General features: G+C 33.6%; 7 protein-coding genes across 7 annotated transcripts in view; 1 reads left to right on the forward strand and 6 right to left on the reverse strand.

Moving 5' to 3' along the window:
* The window catches only part of HELRODRAFT_161705 (hypothetical protein), a gene marked incomplete at both ends in the record, with an annotated part of 4,896 nt that extends 4,625 nt beyond the window's left edge, over positions 1-271 (reverse strand). Inside the window, one exon of the mRNA XM_009021594.1 lies at positions 1-271. This exon is cut by the window's left edge and continues 963 nt beyond it. Within this exon, the coding sequence (XP_009019842.1) occupies positions 1-271 (271 nt within the window).
* Positions 272-2,126: 1,855 nt separating this feature from the next.
* On the forward strand, positions 2,127-2,882 carry HELRODRAFT_66301 (hypothetical protein; the record flags this gene model as incomplete). The annotated part of the gene is made up of 3 exons (XM_009021595.1): positions 2,127-2,202; positions 2,399-2,566; positions 2,839-2,882. Coding segments are annotated over 3 exons (288 nt in total), but the record flags the coding sequence as incomplete, so codon positions are not given.
* Positions 2,883-3,883: 1,001 nt separating this feature from the next.
* HELRODRAFT_161707 (hypothetical protein) lies at positions 3,884-6,679 on the reverse strand (the record flags this gene model as incomplete). Its single annotated transcript, XM_009021596.1, has 6 exons — positions 3,884-4,033; positions 4,353-4,461; positions 4,863-5,277; positions 5,390-5,530; positions 5,620-5,841; positions 6,019-6,679. 6 exons carry the CDS (start codon positions 6,677-6,679, stop codon positions 3,884-3,886), a joined length of 1,698 nt encoding a protein of 565 aa, XP_009019844.1.
* Positions 6,680-8,121: 1,442 nt separating this feature from the next.
* On the reverse strand, positions 8,122-8,910 carry HELRODRAFT_161708 (hypothetical protein; the record flags this gene model as incomplete). Its single annotated transcript, XM_009021597.1, has 2 exons — positions 8,122-8,329; positions 8,453-8,910. 2 exons carry the CDS (start codon positions 8,908-8,910, stop codon positions 8,122-8,124), a joined length of 666 nt encoding a protein of 221 aa, XP_009019845.1.
* Positions 8,911-9,158: 248 nt separating this feature from the next.
* HELRODRAFT_161709 (hypothetical protein) lies at positions 9,159-11,620 on the reverse strand (the record flags this gene model as incomplete). The annotated part of the gene is made up of 5 exons (XM_009021598.1): positions 9,159-9,361; positions 9,605-9,829; positions 10,462-10,646; positions 10,743-10,851; positions 11,551-11,620. The coding sequence occupies 5 exons, from the start codon at positions 11,618-11,620 to the stop codon at positions 9,159-9,161; spliced, it is 792 nt and encodes a 263-aa protein (XP_009019846.1).
* A 608-nt stretch (positions 11,621-12,228) lies between these two features.
* HELRODRAFT_161710 (hypothetical protein) lies at positions 12,229-15,703 on the reverse strand (the record flags this gene model as incomplete). Its single annotated transcript, XM_009021599.1, has 5 exons — positions 12,229-12,373; positions 13,544-13,934; positions 14,239-14,454; positions 14,886-15,101; positions 15,226-15,703. The coding sequence occupies 5 exons, from the start codon at positions 15,701-15,703 to the stop codon at positions 12,229-12,231; spliced, it is 1,446 nt and encodes a 481-aa protein (XP_009019847.1).
* A 637-nt stretch (positions 15,704-16,340) lies between these two features.
* On the reverse strand, positions 16,341-20,161 carry HELRODRAFT_161711 (hypothetical protein; the record flags this gene model as incomplete). The annotated part of the gene is made up of 7 exons (XM_009021600.1): positions 16,341-16,757; positions 17,009-17,108; positions 17,432-17,969; positions 18,051-18,197; positions 18,440-18,664; positions 18,789-19,033; positions 20,088-20,161. The coding sequence occupies 7 exons, from the start codon at positions 20,159-20,161 to the stop codon at positions 16,341-16,343; spliced, it is 1,746 nt and encodes a 581-aa protein (XP_009019848.1).
* Between the last annotated feature and the right edge of the window lie 292 nt (positions 20,162-20,453).

The raw sequence follows: 20,453 nt of genomic DNA on the forward strand, positions 1-20,453 counted from the left end.
ACTCCGTAGATACAGGCCTCGACGAATTTCTAAGAGATGAATCGTCAGAGTTTAAAAGCTTCCTTTTCGATTTTTTTGAATTTTTTTCCGTCGCGACTGTCTCGCAGCCTAAGAAGTGTCTAAATAGATGTATATTCGGTTCGTTGATGGTGTTCAAGTCTGTGACCGTTGGTAGAGATCTGTCACGCCGGCGGATGGAAAGTTTTTTAACGGGGTCCATAGGGGAGCCATCTGGGAACTTTTTTTGAGAGGGCATTAATCCGTTTCCCATGTTAATTACTGGTGTTTAGTTTGGGTTGTTCGCCTATCTCAGAAAATTTGTGCCATCTAGGTTATAACTTTTCATGATTGAGTGTTGGATAGAGTCTGAAAATTAAAAAAAAAAATAAATTATTATTTATAAAAGTATATATTTTAAATAAGTAATAAATATGTATGTGCGTGTGTGTGTGTATGTTGTTTATATACAATGAAGAATTACATTATGAAAAGCACATTGGAGTCTAACATTATTATAGCGAAACAATTTCAGACTGCATACTTACGGTGGAATGATGTTCTGGAGATGGAGATGCTGAGTTCTTTGTTTCAACTTTCTAGATTTCAACCAAACTCATTTTTCGGAGCACAGAACAATTTCTTTAAAATAAGTATCTTGAAAACTTAAAAAATTTCAAACATTAAAAGTATTTTAAAAATTTCGAAAAAAATATTGAAAAAAGTTGCTAATAACTAAGTTAATATCTTTAAAAGACGATGTTAAACATTTATACATGCCTACAAATATGCAAACAATGTATTATATATATATATATAGAGAGAGAGAGAGAGAGAGAGAAAGAGCAAGAGAGAGGAGACGCATCCAGGAATTGTAGAAAATTTTTAACAGCAACAAGCATTGAGAAATATGGAGTTTTTCTATTTTAACTGAACAATTTATAGTAGTTCTGGGCTAAAGTATACTGTACATACATGCATACATAAATAGATACATACATACATACATTCATTCATACATACATCCATACATACATACAACGATTGCATGCCTAACCATGGCTTGTTCATCAAAACGGGTTCATACATACATCCATACACACACACATACAGACATTTGTTTATATATATATATATAAATTATACATACATTATATGTATAGATATATACTTATATATTTTTCCTCTTATGTGGTGTGCATCATACACTCGATTATATAAATATATAAACATACACACACTATTATATACAAACCACATATACAATATATATACTTTTATATATATTAATGCATACATACACACCAATATTTTTATAAAAAGCATGTGTTTTCATCTATAAAAACTGAAATAAGTCATCATTACATCATTACATTACATTATATTACATCATTACATTACTTCATTACATTACATTAAATTTTCATTACATTACATTACACGCACATGCAACATATGCCTGGTCATTTGAACGTGGTTATAATGATGCAATAAACTCAGACGCCTAATCAATCAGAGAATTAAAAAATCAATTAGACTAATTATCATTAACTAAGAACTAATTAATAATATCAATTAAATCTAAAAAAAATTAATTAATTAATTAATTAACTAATTAATTAATTAATTTCTTCTCGATTCACGCCAACACTTAAAAAAGTTTTTATGAATTTATTGATGATTCTAGTTGCGTAGGAACCATGTAAACACACTCTTCATATATATGTATATATACATATATACAAATATATATACTTAATTATATATACAATATATACTGTAGATATATATATATATATATATATATACAAATTTGTATATATATATATATACAAATTTAACGGCAAACGTTTGTCGATTTTGTTGCAGATAATTAGGTAAATCTGTTGTATCCATTACCATGGTTGGTATTTATTTATTTTTAGTGTTTTTATTACTACTATTGCTGCTACTACTCCTACCACTGATACTATTTTTACTACTACTACAACTGCTATTACTACTGCTGCTACTACTACTTCTGCTACTGCTACTACTTATATTACTACTACTACTACTACTCTAACTACTACTAATACTACTACTACTAATAATAACAACAACAATAATAATAATAAAACCTACAGACTTCCGAGGGAGAGGAGATATTGAAAAGGATTCAGAATTATAAAGGAGTCACCGGGCTGTTGATCGTCAACAAAGAAGGTTAATGATGATAAGTAATTATAATAATTATAATTATCATCGTCGTCGTCGTAATCATCATCAACCATTAAAATCAACATTTAGTAACTGAAGTAACTTAATTGAGATAAGTTGAAAAAAAACTTAAAAATAAGAGCAAATTCACAATTATTTTAAATCAGAATATAAATAATAAATTCAATTTATTCGCCGCTAGGCGTGCCCATAAGAACCACCCTGGACAACTCAACCTCCGTCCAGTATGCTGGTCACCTGAGGAGCCTGGCCGCCCAAGCACAGCACTGCGTTCGTGACATTGACCCACAAAATGACCTGACCTTCTTCAGAATTAGGTCAAAGAAGTACGAGGTCATGGTCGCACCAGGTGGGGGTTTATTTATAGTTTCAACAGAGTAATTTTATAGCGTTGCTTATAATTTTTTTCAATTTGTTGGGGTTGTTTTTACGTAATACTTATTTATTGTGACCAAGTATTATCTTATTGACAACATTTTTGCGTATCTATATAATTTTCATTATATCTTTGGCTAAAAATTACAAATTATTTTGCTCAATTAACTAATTAGTTAATTACCAAATTGGTTGATTATAATCAGAATTATTGATTAAATTAACTGAAAAACGTTTTCATGACAGATAGCGAATATCTCCTCGTAGTCATGCAAAATCCACTGAACTGAACACTGAAAAATTACATAGAGAAATCCACTAGATTCTTTTTTCTCTATCTCTCCCCCTTTTCTTTTTATTTCCATCTCTTACTTTCTCTCTTTCTTCTTTCCTTATCATTTTTTCTTTCTATCTGTCTCTCTCTCTTCATTCGTTCTTTTTTTGTGTTTATAAAGTATGAAATAATTTATTGAAAATACAAACAGACAGACCATGAGTAAACTGATATGGAACGTGCCTAAGTAGACATGGGTAAAAATTAATAATAATAATAATAATAATAATAATAATTCGCTGTTAATTCTAGTTAATTTCTAGTTTTATTTTGAAAGATTTTCATCAAACGCTTACTCGTTCAAATTTGTTTTTATTGGGTCCTTTAATGGCATGCTACAGTGATGACGATGACGACGATGATTTATATCATTACAACTTTTAAAACTTGATAGATAAAAAAAATTTATGGGCGCAAATCCTATTGAATTGAAACATAAAGTGGAAGGCAGACATCTTGTCGCTAAACCGTTATTATTGTTATTTATTATTATTATTATTAATATTATTATTGTTGTTGTTGTTGTTTAATATCATTTCATTATTATTATTCAATAATTTCTCATATATATATATATATATATATATATATATATATATATATGTATATATATATCCACACACGCACCCACACACAGACATTCACGCACGCACATACACACACGCACACAAACAGAGACATACACACATTCAGAAGAATACAAATATACAATAAGTAAACAGGCAGACAAAAATATAAAGCTGAAGTTGGGGTAAAAATAAAAATTCAGTCAAACAGAATCATTACTGCTACTATCAGCTGTTGATCCAACATGAACTTCAGGATTGGAACTTCTTGATTCTCGGTGTTTCTTTGGGACTTCTGGTTTTTGGATATTTTTTGGTTTCTGGGATTTTTTTGTCATTTTCTTGAGTATTTGCTGAATTTTCAGTGTTTGGTGTTAGGTCTTGTTTGTCCTCATTTATCAAAAGAATCGGTTTGGCTAGTTTGTCCAGTTTGCACCGAGCTAAGACTCTTCCTTTGTCGGATGTGTTTACATTTGTAGACCAGTAAAAAGATGATGGCCACCAGGAAGAATAGGAAGCACGCCCCAAACAGGACTACGTACTGTGGGGGAGAAATCAATTTAATACTTATTTATATTTAATTTTTATTTATTTTAATTTTTTTTTATGCTTTATACCTCTAAAAATTATTATAGATAGAATTGTTAACGTACACCCAATTGCTAATAATCTACTCTTTCTTTTAAATTTATCTATATTATGAACCATATAAGTTAGAAAATGGTTAAAAAGTGCCAAACTATATCACAGATTTTTTATCAAATTTTATTTTAAATTAGAAAATTAACATATCAAAGTATTTGTTGAAAATTTAAAAAAATATATTTTATTGTTAATTTTAAAAAAATAAAATTTCTGACCGCGAAGTACTTGCGACCTCTTGTCAGACGACGATTTTTCATGGTATAGTAGGTGAAGTTGATGAAGGTGAATGTATCGGGATTGGACTTGTTGCAGAAATTCATGTACCTGTGCCGTCGTTTGTTTTCAGATATAAATATTATTTATTTATTTAATTAATTATAATAAATATAATTAATTAATTATAATAATAAATAATTATTTAATTTATTATTTATTAATTTATTTATTTGTGTCTTAATAAATATTAAGACACAAATATTAATTGTGGTGTTTGATAATTTTATCCAATTGTTAATAATTTAGTATTATTGGCGTTTGTGGCTGTAAACTAACAACTAATATAATAATAATAATATTAAGAAACTGCTTACAAATAAAAAATATTTATTTTTATTAATTGACAATGTGAAAAAGTGAAAATATAAGTACACACGCGCGCACAAAACACACACACAAACAGACAGAAGCGCATTTTTTACGTAATATTATAAGTAGAGTTTAGGCACATAGTGAGGTTAGCTCCAATCAGCAACTCCTCCAGTAAATTTAACTCCACACCTTCCAAACTTAACTGCTCACACTCAAAGTCAACGTTACTAAAGGCGTTGATGACAATTGATTTGATCATTTTCTTGATGATCATTGTTATGTTCATGTTGCCCCTATCCAACTGCCTGATAATTATGTTGTGTCTCGGCTCTATGACTCTGTGGACGTAGGACATGAAGCAGTTGACGGCGATGGTCTGGTTGTGTAGGTGTATCATGTATTTGCAATCGTTAATTGTAAGCGAGCGATTGTCGGTGTACTTGCATGAAAATTTCACGAGGTCCACAGGCTTCTGTAATACTTTCGTTATATACGTACCGTACGCCCAACCCAGATGTCTGCAGAGCAGGTTGGTCGCTAAATCATTCCAACCTAAACAACCAAATGTCGTTTTTTGCATATTATTTAAAAATTTACAGAAAATTACATTTTCATTTGATTATTTTTTTTCATAATTAAACGTAACATATTTATAAAATTCTACCTTCGGCGCTGATAGGAATGAGTTTTCCATCGAGCATGTAGGAAGCGGCGTGATGCACGCCATCTTCTGTCTCCTTCATTGACTTCACTGACGACGGGTTCGCCTTTAGACAGCGCAGGTAGGCTGGTATGAAACTTTCGCCTGCAACAATTCGTTCCAAAAGTTTCAAAGAAATCAAATAAATATTTTAGCTTTTACGTTAAAGATGGGTTTTGTTCTTACAGCATTACCTCTGCACTCCTCACTGGGTTGCATTATATTATAGCAATTGTCAAAATTCCCATGCGATTTTTCGCAGTTGATGTATTTGTCGTCAGTTCTGTGGTTGTACTCCGAGAATCCCATCATGTTCCTGACCGTTGTTCCCTTCTCGTAATTCATGGCTCTACACGCGAGGTCAGCACTAACCGCGTCCCAATCGACCCCGCATACAGTCCGCCATATCTTGCGACCTGTTAAAAATTTGCACTGCTTTGTGAGACTGCAGTTTTCATTAAAATTTGCTAATCATGCTGTTATTGGGGAGTAGGCAACTTATATGCAACAAATATTAATAAATAGTCAGTTTATTTTTAATGAATACGACTTCAACCAATTGTGTGATTTGAAAAAAAAACTTCCTTCACTACCTTTCCTGTCCTTGCCACGAACTTCAAGAAAACCGTAATGAACAAGTTTGCGGTCATCATTGACCAGTCTGAATTTTGATGAGTTGTACATCGAGTTTGGCTGACCAGCTACACTATTCAAGGCCGCAGATGGATTCTCTCTCTTCTCCATGCTCACAGTTCTGCGGCCTGTTAAAAGTTTGCACTGCTTTGTGGGACTGCAGTTTTTTTTTAAATTTGACGGATTCTGTTTTTTCTCGAAGCTCACAGTTCTGACGTAAAATCGATTATTCGTGAAAGTGTAGTTGTAGTAGCGTCTGATGTCACGATTGTCGTCTAGTCTTGAAAAATTTTCCCTACTGTCAATTCGTACTTCTGCTTTATGCGTAACGTTGTTGTAACACAGGCTGATGTCTTTTTTTAATTGACGGAAAACATTCCCATTTCGAATGTGAGATTTCATGTGTTCGTCATTTTCATATATATCTTTGGTGTCAGAGTTTGGTAATGTTGGCTTTGAACGGCTCTCTACACGACTTTTATAACTTTCGGAGTGATTGTTGTTCGAATTTTTGTTAAATTTGTTCATTTTAAACTCACCTAACTTCCTTCCAATAAGTTCAATAAAGGTTAATCTCAGCGCTTGCGTGTAGAGGTTGATGGAGACAATTAACAAGGCCATTATTTTAATATTCAGTTTAAACATGTCAGTTATTTTGCGGTGAAGGTTTTGCACTCGTGTTTACGTTCACATTGTTTACAAACATCGTGTGACTACTGATGGCCAAGAAGAAATGAATGAATGAATGAATGAATGAATGAATAAATGAATGAATGAATGAATAGATAAATGAATGAATAGATGAACAAAATTAACGAATAACTAAATGAATAAGTGAATAATTTTAGGGCTAAAAACAGTTTTTAGGTATACGTAACGGTAATTCTTTCGGCAACTTTTTTAAAGCGTAATTAAAAAACACATTTTGTTATTTTTTTACCACCGTGTATAAAGTAAATTTACAAATGTTCGTGTTACAATTTCAAAATCACACACACTGCAGCAGTTAGTTAATTAACATTCAATGCAGAAAAGCCAAAAATTAAAATTAAAAATCAAAAAGAAGGTAGTTAATTCACACCTATCTTAATAGTCAAGTCACATAAATTTGTTCAAAGTCAGATTCAAAAGGGGACAGGGACTTGGGCCTTCCAAAAAGAAAAACTTTCCCTCAGAGCATAATTTTTTTATGCATTTTCGGCTAAAACAGTAGTTAAAGATACTTGTTTTAATAAAAAAAATAAATTGAATAATAATTTCTTTCTACAAAATAAATAGGGATCTCCATATTTTGTTGTTGTCCCGTATCTCTGCATCTTTAACTCCTGCTCTGGACATGTTGGTTATGCCGGCAATATCATCTGATTAGTTGGATACATCATCTGATTAGTTGGATACATCATCTGATTATTTGGATACATCTTCTGATTGGTTCGATATATCATCTGATTATTTGGATACATCATCTGATTAGTTGGACATTTCATATGATTAGTTGGACAGATCATCTGATTAGTTTGTATCAATGGATCTATTATCAAACAAGTTCCTGATTCTCCTTCTGAAAATTAGTGCAACACCGATAAAAATGACACCAATGGTCGAAACTAGAGTGAGTATAGATGCTACTACGTTTATCAACCTCGGTTTTTCGGTCTGTTAAATTGGGAAGTTCGTGGTGAAGATGAAGATGACGTTGATGAAGGTGATAGTGGTGCTGATGTTGTTGTTGATGATGAAGGTGATGATGTTGATGTTGATGATGATGATGATGGTACTGATGATGTTGTTGTTGATGATGATGATGTTGATGATGATGGGGATGACGATGGTGATGTTGTTGATGATGATGGCGATGATGGTGGTGGTTAAGAAAATGAAGTTAGTAAGATGTTACAAAAAATTTTTAATCAATTTAATTTTCATATTTACGGCTCGTTACAAAGACAAAATTTTCAGTTTGAGAATCTAAATATTTTGATATTTATTATTATTAGAAAGCTTATTGGAAGCGAAAGTTGACCTGTAAAACGGTAATAACGGTATTAAGAAACACACTGTGTCTACTTATAGGCCAAGTTTAGGCGCTTGCTATATTCTTCTTCATGCGTTTGAAGAAATCTGTAAAAACAAAAAACAAAAATAAAAAAAAGATCTACTTTTTTGAATTTCGAGTCCTCAACTGATGCTCTGGCACGACGACTGAAGTAGAGGGCGAATGCGAATTCAGTGAACGCCCGGGATTCGCTTTTACTGCAACTGCTCGTATAACTAAAAGAAAATTTATTAGAATAAAAAATAATATAAATCTAAAAATTATGAATATTGTAAATTATACGATTGTTTAAATGTTTAAAAAATTATTAAAAACACCGATCAATGTAGTTTTATTACGTGATAGTGAAGGAGATATTATTGGAGCTGTAGTTGACGGCCAAGAAAGGGGAATCCAAAAGATTCTCATCGTTTCCAGTCAGTGAGAACTGCTCACAGTCGAACTCAACATTACGGAAATCCATCATCTGGACAAAAGCAATTGGATATTTGGAAACGAGTGTGAAGTTGATGTTGGAGTTGGCGGACTGGTTGTAGCTGATCATTTCACCTTCCTTACTGAAATTGTGGTAGTAGCTAAGATAGCAGTGAATAGCCACAATCTTGTTGCTTACTGTTTCCGAGAACGTGCAGTGTTTCAATTCGCTTGTTGTGTTCCTCGGGCAGTTGACGACTGCCAGAGCTCTCTTCTTAGAAAGCAGCACAAATGTGTACGTGCCCTCCGTCTGGCCAATGTAGCGGCACAACAGCTTCGTGGTCCACAGCGTCCATTCTGAAAATTTCGTCTCAAATTTCATCGTGCAGTTGAATTCGTTACGTGTAAATTAAATTCATCTCATCGTACAGTTGGATTCGTTACATGCAGTTGGGTTCGTTACATATAATCAAATGCATTTCATGCAATTAAATTTGCAATTTATTTTTGTCAAAGGCATTTTCAGTCGAATAAATAAAGAATTTATTTATAATAAAAAGTTCAGTGGAGCGCTTTCTACACGCAGAGAATCTGCATTCGAATTGACAAAATTTGACAAATTGAAAAATGTTAAAACGCTTCGTAGGACGTTTGTAGTTTTACACATTTCAAAAAACTCTGCAAACTTTCAGCGGAGATTTCGACATGTTTTGAGTCCTTGTATAAGCTGTAGGACACAATGCTGTGGACGCCATCGACGTCTCTTTTCTTCCACATCACTTGCGCAGACGAACCTCTAACGCAATGTACATACGCTGGTATGAAACCCGATTCTGTATGCATGTTTCCGTGTGTGTTTGTGTGTTTGTGTGTGTGTGTGTGTGTGTAAGGAGCTGGATATTCAAAGATTGAAACATAAATTTGTCTATTTTGTCAAGATCACCACAAAGAACCGTCAAAAATAAAAAATAAATTCATTTTTACAAACACGCAATCTCAAAATCTTTAAATCAAAACTACGAATTGGAAAAAATGGCAGAAAAAACAACAATTTTAGATAAAAAAAGCAAGCATACTACCACATCTACTGTCGTCCGTCATTTTGTCGTAGCAGCTTTCGAAGGATTCATGTTGTCGGCTGCAAGTAATAATTTTCGTATCCACTCGCTCATGTACGAATCCAGTGAAACCCATCATGTTCCTCACGGTTGTTCCAGTTGCAAAACCGAGGTCTCGACATACCAGTTCCGAGTTTATATCGGTCCAATCGATACCACACACGCTCAGCCATTTCTTGGATCCTGTGGTCGTTATGATGATAATAATGATGATGGAAATGATGTTGATGGTAATGATGACGGTAGTAGTGCTGATGATGATGATAAGGAGAGGAGTGGTGGTAGCGATGATGAAGACATTGAGAAAATTATCGTCCTAAAATCCAACATAAACAATACAACACAAAAAGACAATACAATACAAACGGACAATAATCTATACAAATTATACAATACCCGATACAAATGATACAATACTCTATACAAACTATACGATACCCGATACAATTGATACAATACTTTATACAAACTATACAATACCCGATACAAATGATACAATACTCTATACAAACTATACAATACCCGATACAAATGATATAATACTCTATACAAACTATACAATACCCGATACAAATGATACAATACTCTATACAAACTATACAATACCCGATACAAATGATACAATACTCTATACAAATTATACAATACCCGATACAAATGATACAATACTCTATACAAACTATACAATACCCGATACAAATGATACAATACTCTATACAAACTATACAATACCCGTTACAAATGATACAATACTCTATACAAACTATATGATACCCGATACAAACGATACGATATCAAATACGAAATAAACAAACCATTATTTAGAGTCCTTGTAACTTCTAGGTAGCCGTAATATCGACCCTGTTCCTCCTCTGCGTTTATCAATCTTATCGAGATTGCTACTACCGCCTGGCTGACATCGTCGCGTCGATATCTGAAGCTGTGGTTGTCGCCAATGAAGTTGCCGTTGCTGCCGCTTTTGTAGTTACTGCTTCTGAAGCTGTTAATGATAGCGGCAATAATTTATTACAACTATTATTATTACAACTATTATTATTATTATTAATTTTTTAATATGACTTTAATATAAGCATACCTGTTTAAGTCGTGGATGATATTATCTTTGTTGTCGTTGTTTGTGTGATTATTATTATTATTATTATTATTGTAATTGTTGTGGTCGCTATTATGTTTTGTCTTAATGCCTTTGCAGTTGTAGTTGTTACTATTATTAATATTGTTGTCTTTGATGAGATTATACATGATATTATTGAAATTATGATTATTGTTGTTATTGTTATTGTTGTTATTGTTATTATTGTTAATATTGTTACTTTCAAACCGCAAAAATGTTTCGTTCATGAGATTTGCATTGAAATAACCGTTAATTCTAAAATGGTTATAATTATATCTACGATCAGGATTGTAATAATAATAATAATCATAATAGTTATTATTATTATTATTAATATTATTATTATTATTAATAGTTCGAATGTTTTTGTAGTTACAATTATTATGATTATTATTTTTATTATCGTTACTTTCACAATTTGAAAAGTTATAGCAACAATTTTCATCTTGACAAACGCAGTAGCTACATGTTCTTGAACGAACTCGATGATGACGACGATGAAGTTGCTGCTGCCGCTGCTGCTGATGACGATGATGAAAAATTCGATCGTGATTATGATCGCGAAAAAAACTTTCCAATTTGTAAAAAAAACAATGGCATGGCTGAATTGAGTTTATCGTATTCGTGTTGCAATTGTTGGGGTTGTTGTTGTAATAGCAATTACAACTATTGTTACTATTGTTATTATTATTATTAATGTTGTTGTTGCTGTTGTTGTTGTTGCTGTTATTGTTGTTGTCTTCGTGAAAACAACAACTCGAACACGAACTCGTCATCGCTACAATTGCTATGATTATGCTGAGGAAGAACTGTGACGATGTGCTGACGAACTTAAACATTTTATTCAGTAAAAAATAAATTTAAATCAAATTAAATTAAAGCCAAATTAAATTAAAAGTTAGTTTAGCGTCGGTGATGATTTTGAAGATTATTAAAGAGATTTTTGAAATTTTTATGATTTGATTTTTTCCAATAGCTATTCAATCGTTTATCTCCCTTTAGTTTCTTCATTCATTTATACCTCTTCTCTCTCACTTTCTCTCTCTCCTCTCTCTCTTCATCTCTACTCTTTCTAAATGGTTATCCTTTTGATTAATTAATTTGAATTATACCCTAAACGATTTGATTGTTGTTATTATTTTTGTTATGAGCGTTGACGTAGTTTAACGCAGAAGACATAAAACCGTAAGTTGGTAAATATTAGTAAAAATTTTTCGGGTCCAAATTATCATAAAATCAACTATAATTTTAATCATCATCGTCGAATCTACTTCTTTATCATCATCGCCGTCGTCGTCATCATCATCATCATCACCAGTGTGTCGTCGTCGTCATCATCATCATCATTATCATCATCATCACCATCATCATCATCATCATCATCATCATCATCGTCCTTATCTCGTCGTCATCGTCATCAGTATCATCATCACCATCATCATCATTATTATTCCTTGTTCTCATTGTCAACAACATTCGCTTTGTCATCAAACTCATCCACGGAGTCACGATTTAAAATATTTTTTGGTGGCCTGGTATCATTTATATTTTTCTGTTTCAGCTTCCTTCTCAGCTTGAGGACACATTTGAGGCTGCAGATGGTGGTGCAACAGAAGATGATAGTTAAGAGTAAGAGAATGGCTATAATTACCAGAAGCGTCTTGAGGTAGTACTGTTGGATTGATTGGTTGGTTTGGAAGATGGCTGGTTGGTTTGGAAGATGGCTGGTTGGTTTGTAAGAATGATTGGTTAATTGGTTGTGATGATGATTGGTCGGTTGGTTGTAAAGATGATTGGTCGTTTGGCTGGTTATGAAAATGATTGGTTGGTTAGTTTGCTGTTAGGTTAGTTGTTTGCTTGTTTATTTGTAAGAATGATTGGTTAGTTGGTTGTGATGATGATTGGTCGGTTGGTTGTAAAGATGATTGGTCGTTTGGTTGGTTATGAAAATGATTGGTTGGTTAGTTTGCTGATAGGTTAGTTGATTGGTTGTGTGGTTGGCTGATCGACTGACTGGCTGGTTGGCTGTTCGTTGATTGGTTGATTAAAGTTTATTATTTTTTTAGTAGTTTGTCTCTGAATGAGTAAAACTATTTTTATGCATTATCATTTTAATCACCATATATGAAACATTATCACATTGAATAACCAGCATTCATCAGATATCTACTCTCAAACTCACCAAACTTAAGCCTTTAAAAGAATCAGCGACCGCTTTAACATCACTTATATTAGCATCATCATGATCGTCACCACCACCACCGTCGTCGTCGTCAGACGCGTAGTTGTGGTAAGTGAAGTTGATTATGGAAAAGTTGCTGGGGCGTTTATTTTGGCATGCATTTGTGTATCTGCGGCAATTTTTCATTAAATAAAATTTTAATAACGTTTTTTTCATATCACGTTATTTGAAGATATCACAAGTAACAACTACGGTACATATATCTATCTACGAACAAGTGTGATACACAGCTCATGTGTGTTAGGTAGAGCTTCGTTTGCATTCGAACCCGGTAACTTCAACACTAAGCGTTTTTATCACTGCGCTATATTACGGCCAGAGTTTTAGTTTTTGAAAATGAGAGTAATGAGATGTGAAAAATGTATGTCTTTGTTTGAAACCAATATTCTAACAACTATTATTCGTAACATGATGGTCATAATGATTCGAACATCACCATGCTTACCTCAATACATGAGAATTGTTAGTACCGACCGAGATGTTAATCCCCAAAAACTCGACGTACAAAATGTTTACATACCGATTCGGTACACTTCCTACGATTGCCATTCTTTCGCAATCCGAATTTATATTGTCCATTCTGTTCAACAAAATTCTCGATATCGGTTTTCTAAACATCATGGTGATGTTCATAAAATCGGTATTCGTCTGTTGAATGAGTACGTCCCTACCGGCGTGGTCAACTTGGTGCTTGTAATCGTTGTAGCATGAAATAGCCACGAATGAATCGGTATACCGATACGAAACTTTACATCTGAATAAATCTTTCGGTACTCGGCCGAGTTTGAATATAAAATCGCAACTGAATTCAGCCATAAGTTCAGTTCCGATTTTCAATTTGTAGACCTTGAAGACACCGAGTAAATGATGGTTCTGTCGGCAGAGCACGTCGCTTTTTGTTGCATCCCAATCTTCGTCATAATTGTTAATGAAAATTTTATTAAAATGTATATTATATGTAAATTATTTTTATTCATAATTTAAATAATGTTACTTATTACGACATTAATTATGTTATTAATTGCACCATTCAGATTAGTTATACTACTAAAGTTACCTGGTTACATAATACCAACGTGACGATGAATAGAGAAGTATGCTCAATAACATTAAAACACTTTTATCACGAAGACGATGTTGAACATTATTCACCTTATCTCGGTCAAACGAACGAACAAATAAACAATCCAACTAATGAACGAACGAACAACAAACCATTAGCACTAATCTTCATCGTTGCATTGTTAACCATGGAATCATTCAACTGCGCGTAGGCGATTTTAAAAATGACGTCACGATCGTAGTCATTCTGGGAACCGCCTGACCAATTGAAATCGGGGTGGTTGTCATCTATGACGTCTCCCAATCGTAACCATCCCCTTCCGAAGTTGACAGGAAAACAATGTAGGTACACTGGCTGAAGTGTTTTCTCTAGGTTATGAGTAAGTATTTTTATTTCTTTTAAATTTTTATTCTTGCCATTTTAGTTCATTTTAGATATAATGATATATATCTATATATCGTTTTGTATGAGTATTTATGTTATTTCATAGTAGTAGTAGTTGTTGTAGTAGTAGCAGTAGTAATAGTAGTAGTATTAGTAGTAAAAGTAGTAGTAGTAGTAGTAGTAGTAGTAATGGTGTGCTAGATAAAGTTTTTGGTCCTTTCCTTCCATTGCACGCACGTGTACGTAGTTGCTACTTTTGTAAATAATAATTATTGAAATAAATAATAATTATTATTAAAATTAGTAAAATAAATAATAATTATTATTTTTTTTATTATTTAATTATTATTTTTAGTTAACATTATTACTTTTTAGTACTTTTGCTGAAAACAACTTTTTTAGTAAAGATAAATACCATTGTAGTTTTTGTTCGGTAACATTCTTGTATAGCAATCTTCGAATGATTTATCAGTAGGCTCGCAGACGATCGAGACATCGTCGGTATATTTGTTTCGATATCCGGTAAACCGGATCATGTTACCGACTATCATACCGCCATTGAAGCCGAGACTCTGACAGGCGAGTTTCGTGTTTACGTCGGTCCAGTTTATACCGCAAATGCTGTACCATTCTATGGTCAGTTGGGTCAAGTTGATGTTGGTCGGATATAAAATTTAATAATAATAATAATAATAATCATCATCATTATTATCATCATAATCGTTTCAAAAGAGGTTTAAAAATAAGTAACGAACCCTTTTTATAAGCTTTGAAAATTTCCAAATAGCCATATGATTTCAAATTTTTACTATCTGAATTAACGAGTCGAAGCATTATTGGTTTTTCTAAGCTGTCTGTATCTCTTCTAACGTTGTTGTTAATGTTGTTGTTGATGATGTTGTTGATGTTGCTGATGTTGTTGTTGTTGTTGTTGCTGCTGCTGCTGATATTGATGTCGTTGTTATTTACGTCGTTGTTGACGTCATTGTTGACGTTATGTTTGTTGTTGTTGTAGCTTTTAACATAGACTTCATTTTGACCACAGCTTTTATTCCCAATGTAATTGAGGTAATTATCGCTGCTAATGCTATTGCTAACATTCATAGTGGCCAAATTAGTTTCATTATTGTTATTTTCATTAGCCGGGAGGTTATTTTTACATGTTACTGATTGAACTGCATAAGCCATCAGATGAAGAATCAGTGTCATGGCCAATGGAAGGTTCAAGGTCATGTCAAAGTTAAATAATAATAATAAAATGTAATTTTACTAATTATTTGTATGATTAGTTTGTTAAAGTTCAACAAAATATTTTACAATGATGACGAAATATTAAATTAAAATTTTTAGTATTGTTTAAAATGTGTACTAATTTATGTAAGTAATTTAGTATCTAAAGTTATTTGTTTGTATACGGAGATGTTACTATGAAAAACAAACATTGCTTATTTATTTGGTTTTTTGTTATTATTGATGTTTGTACACGTAAGATAAATAAATGTTTAATTTATTTTATGTCTTTGTCTAACTGAATATTATACGTTACGTATATTTAAACATATTTTTAAAAATTTTTAAAAATTAAAATGAAATAACTGTGAAATTGAATAAATAAAAATTCATTTGTTGAATAAGTATAGAATGATTAAAATATGGGAAAATATTCTCCTCGATACGTCATATCACCGCATACATACATCAGATTCGTAACCATTTCATCATAGCTATCGCATTTTTCTAACACAAATATTGAATACCACACAATCATACGAACACACACACAAAAAAACAAACAAACACACACACAAACAAACACACAGACAAACACACAGACAAACACACAGACACACACATACACACCAAATCAGTTTTATTCTCCTTTGTTTGAAACATTCGTAAGAGAGTTGTTAGACTTATCCAAGACGCTTGGACTCGGAAGTTTTTTAGCAGCGATAAAGTTTTTCAGCTCGTCTTTCCAACGAGATTTATTCTTCTGTCTTGCATTTTTCGTCTTCACTAGAGGCTGGTAAACGTAGTTGGCATATATATTCCGTGAAACTTGTCTTGCATCTACTGTTACCGTACTACCAGTAGATACTTTACTTTCTTGTTGTTTTTTATTCTTACTAAATCTATTACGTTCGGTTTTTGAATAAGTTGTTGATGTTTTCATCTGTGGTGGCTGGCTTCCGTTGGTGGCTGGAATTTTTTTGGATGCGGCTTTAAAGACTGCGAAGATGATGAAGAGTAGGGTGGTCGCCAGGGGCACGAAGGACCATTTTATTTTCTGGGGATGTTTGGTTGGGAAGGATGTTGTTAGGTTTGGGTTTAGTTTTTCATGTGTTTAATTTCATTTTTTAAAATTTGGTAATTGGATCATTTGTCGTAAATTTCATTGCTGTAATTATATTTTCCGTCATCATCATCATCATCATTATCATCATCATCATGATAAATCATGATCATGATCATCATGATCATGATCATGATCATCATTATCATCATCAGCAGCGGCAGCATCTTCACAAGCATCATCACCATGACTACCGATGTTACTGATAAATGGTGACTTAGGTAGGCCCTGAATTCAATGCTGGAGAATATGAAAACATCCATTGCTGGGCACATGTTCGTATACCTTGCACAAATAAGCAATTTATATCATTTATGTGTTACATACATTTGTCATGTTAGCTCATGTGGTAAGAGTGCCACGTTTGGAAATTGTTGTTGCCAGTTGACTTGGTTCGAATCCAGTCTGTCCGGAGCTGTTATAAGGCTTGCCAGGTGCGTGTGCGTCTTGCTTGCGCGTAAAACAAAAAGAGGCGTAAGTGCGCTGCGTGGCGCTTCTATTATAAATGCAGTCGTAACTGTTAGATCTCTTGTGAAACATCATTATTGCGAGTTATTTGAAAATTTGAATTTGAAATTTCACCGTCAGGATCAGAAGCACCAACCAACCTCAACGTGTATGAGGTGTCATCTTTCAGGGCGAAGACCATTGCTGCAAAGAGAGGTTCCGTGAAGTCCAGTGTCAACTCGCTGTCCGCACCGTCCACTATTATTAATTCTTCGCAGTCGTAATTGACGTTGGTCAAGTTTTTAACGTGGATCGATTTGATTGGTCTATGGTAGCGTAAGGTTATATTTATGACGTCAGCATTACGGCGATTGATGGCGATGAGTTTGTTGTCGTCGCTGATCAGCAGCACAAAAGATCGGTAGCAGTGCGTGGTCACGTAGTGATTGTCCAAGACCAAATATCGCCAGCACCTTCTGAATGTCAGCTCGGATTTTAAACCTGACCTGCTTTCGTCCAATCCGTAATCGTCATTGGAGTAATACCGGGCAGAGGAGGTTTCGTAAAAATCGTTGTCGTCATCTTCAGTGCACGAGTATTTCACCATTGTTTCTTTCCTGTTCTTTACCTTAAAGAGTGGCTGGCCGTGAGTGTATTTGCGAAGTCTGCACAGTATGTCAGTCTTTTGCTGGGTCCAATCTGTGTGCGTGTGTGTGTGTACGTGTGTGTTTGTATTTATGGATGTGTGCGTATGTGAACGAGAAAAATATTAGCGAATACCTCCGGCGCTTATTTTGAAGTATGATTTCGTGTCAATACCGTCGTAAACAACTTTGTGCAGGCCGTCGGTTGTTTTGTTCCTATCCGAGAAGAAGATGTTGCCCGCCGAATGGAAGCACATGAGAAACACCGGGATGAACGTTTCTTCTTTTTGCGGTGGTGAGGAAATTTGTTTGACGTTTTAGGATTTTTTTGTTTGACTAAATTTTTTGTTTTGTTATTTTTTTCACATTTTGTTTGTTTATTTAAAATTTCGTAGAACCAATTAAGCGTGATAAAATTTATCATTTTTGCAAGAGGGAATGCATGAAACCATTTAAAACGAAAATGAAAATACAAAAAAAAACTTCATACTTATGAAATCGAAAAAAAAATCAAATTGAAAAAACCTTTGCATTCGCTAGAGTTTTTCATTTCCTCATAGCAAACCTCGAAAGTTTCGTGCTCAAGAGTACAATTGAGCAGCCTCATGTCTCTACGATCATCTTTGTAGACGGAGATGCCCAACATACTCTCTACTAACTCACCCCTCTCAAAGTTGAGAGCCCTACAGGCCAGCTCTGAGTTAAGGGCTGTCCAGTTCTGCCCGCACATGCTGTGCCAATTCTTTTGACCTTGACATTCATCAAACATTCAGTGGCTAATTAGTCTTTTTTAGTATTTTTAATCAATTTAGTCTGTGTGATAGAAAAATTTTATTATTTATTATTGTTTTTTTTTTTTTTTTTTCTAACTTACCGAATTCATCGTCTCTAAGAATTTTGAAAAATCCGTAATTCTTAAGGTACCTATCACCATTCACAAGTCGTACTATGTCAGACTTATAGATTGGATGCTTCCCACCGAATTTGTTTCTACCAGAATCATGATCGGCGTTTCTCTTGCGTATTGTATGATTGCTGTGGTAGTGGTAGTAGTGGTAGCCATTGCTGCTGCTGACGTTTTTGTGGCTGTGGTTGTAGAAATTAAACTCATTTTTATGCCTATGGAAGTAGGTATAGATGTAGTTATTAGCGTTATGAGTTGTGTCAATGTTATTGTTGTATTTAATGTTATAACTTTTATTTATATTATTGTTGTCAAATAAGATGAATGATGTGATATTAATGAGACTGAAAAACGATAGTACAGTAATTAGGATGAAGAACATTATGCTTGTGTGCTTGTTTGTTTGTGTGCTTGTTTGTGTGCTTGTTTGTGTGCTTGTTTGTTTGTTTGTGTGCTTGTTTGTGTGTGTATTTGTTTGTGTGTGTGTTTGTATGTGTGTACGTTTGTATGTGTGAGTGTGTTTGTACGTGTGTGTGCTTGTATGTGTGTATGTGTATGTGTGTTTGAGTCTGTATGTATGTGTTATGGCTGTAAACGCTAATTGTTTATGAAATTGTTATTGTTGTGCTTTTCGTCAAGATATTAGTTATTTCTTTGGCGCTTAATTTAAAATAATAAAAGTATGGTGGTTATTTGAAAGTAAATTTGTATTCATAAAAGCGATATCATCATCATCATCACCACCACCATCATCATCACCACCACCACCATTATTATCATCATCCTCATCACCACCACCACCATAATCATCACAATCATCATCCTTCTCATAATCATCATCATCATTGTTGAATATTACCAGCACTGCTCAGTTTCTAGATGATGATACCGATGATGATCTTACTGACGATGATGATGACGACGACGACGAAGACGACGATGACGAGGCAGCGTTTTGATTGAGCAGTTCGGCAAATTTCATCATCTCTAATATTCTCTTGTAACCGGATTAGACCACATCGATAGATAAGACGACGACGGTGGTTAGGAAAGTGGCCACAGCGGCTGTTATTATTGTAGCTGTCGTCTGGGTAATGATAATGATGATGATGATGATGATGATGATGATGATGATGATGATGAATGTAATGATGATGATAATAATGATGATGATGATGGTGGCAGTGATGAAGCTATGAAGGTGGTGTAAATAAGGGACAGATGGTGATGGCTATGGGGCGATGATAATTTGAAAATAACCACACCAACAACAACAATAATAGCAAAAACAACAACAACAACAGCAACAACAACAGCAGCAGCAACAGTAACAACAACAACATCAAAGTAAAGACAAACCCACTGTTTCTACGCTATTAAGTTTAATTAAGGAGATTTCTTGAGCGTAGTAGAAAGTGAAGTTAACGTAAGAAAAAAAATTCCTATCCGTTTTCTTCCATGCGTTTGTATGTGTGTATGTATGTATGTACGTACGTACGTACGTACGTACATACATACATACATACATACATACATACATACTCATACATACATACATACATACATACATACGTACGTACGTACGTACGTATGTATGTATGTATGTATGTATGTATGTATGTATGTATGTATGTA

The sequence above is a fragment of the Helobdella robusta genome, assembly GCF_000326865.2.
Source record: "Helobdella robusta unplaced genomic scaffold HELROscaffold_3, whole genome shotgun sequence".
NCBI classification, from domain to species: domain Eukaryota; kingdom Metazoa; phylum Annelida; class Clitellata; order Rhynchobdellida; family Glossiphoniidae; genus Helobdella; species Helobdella robusta.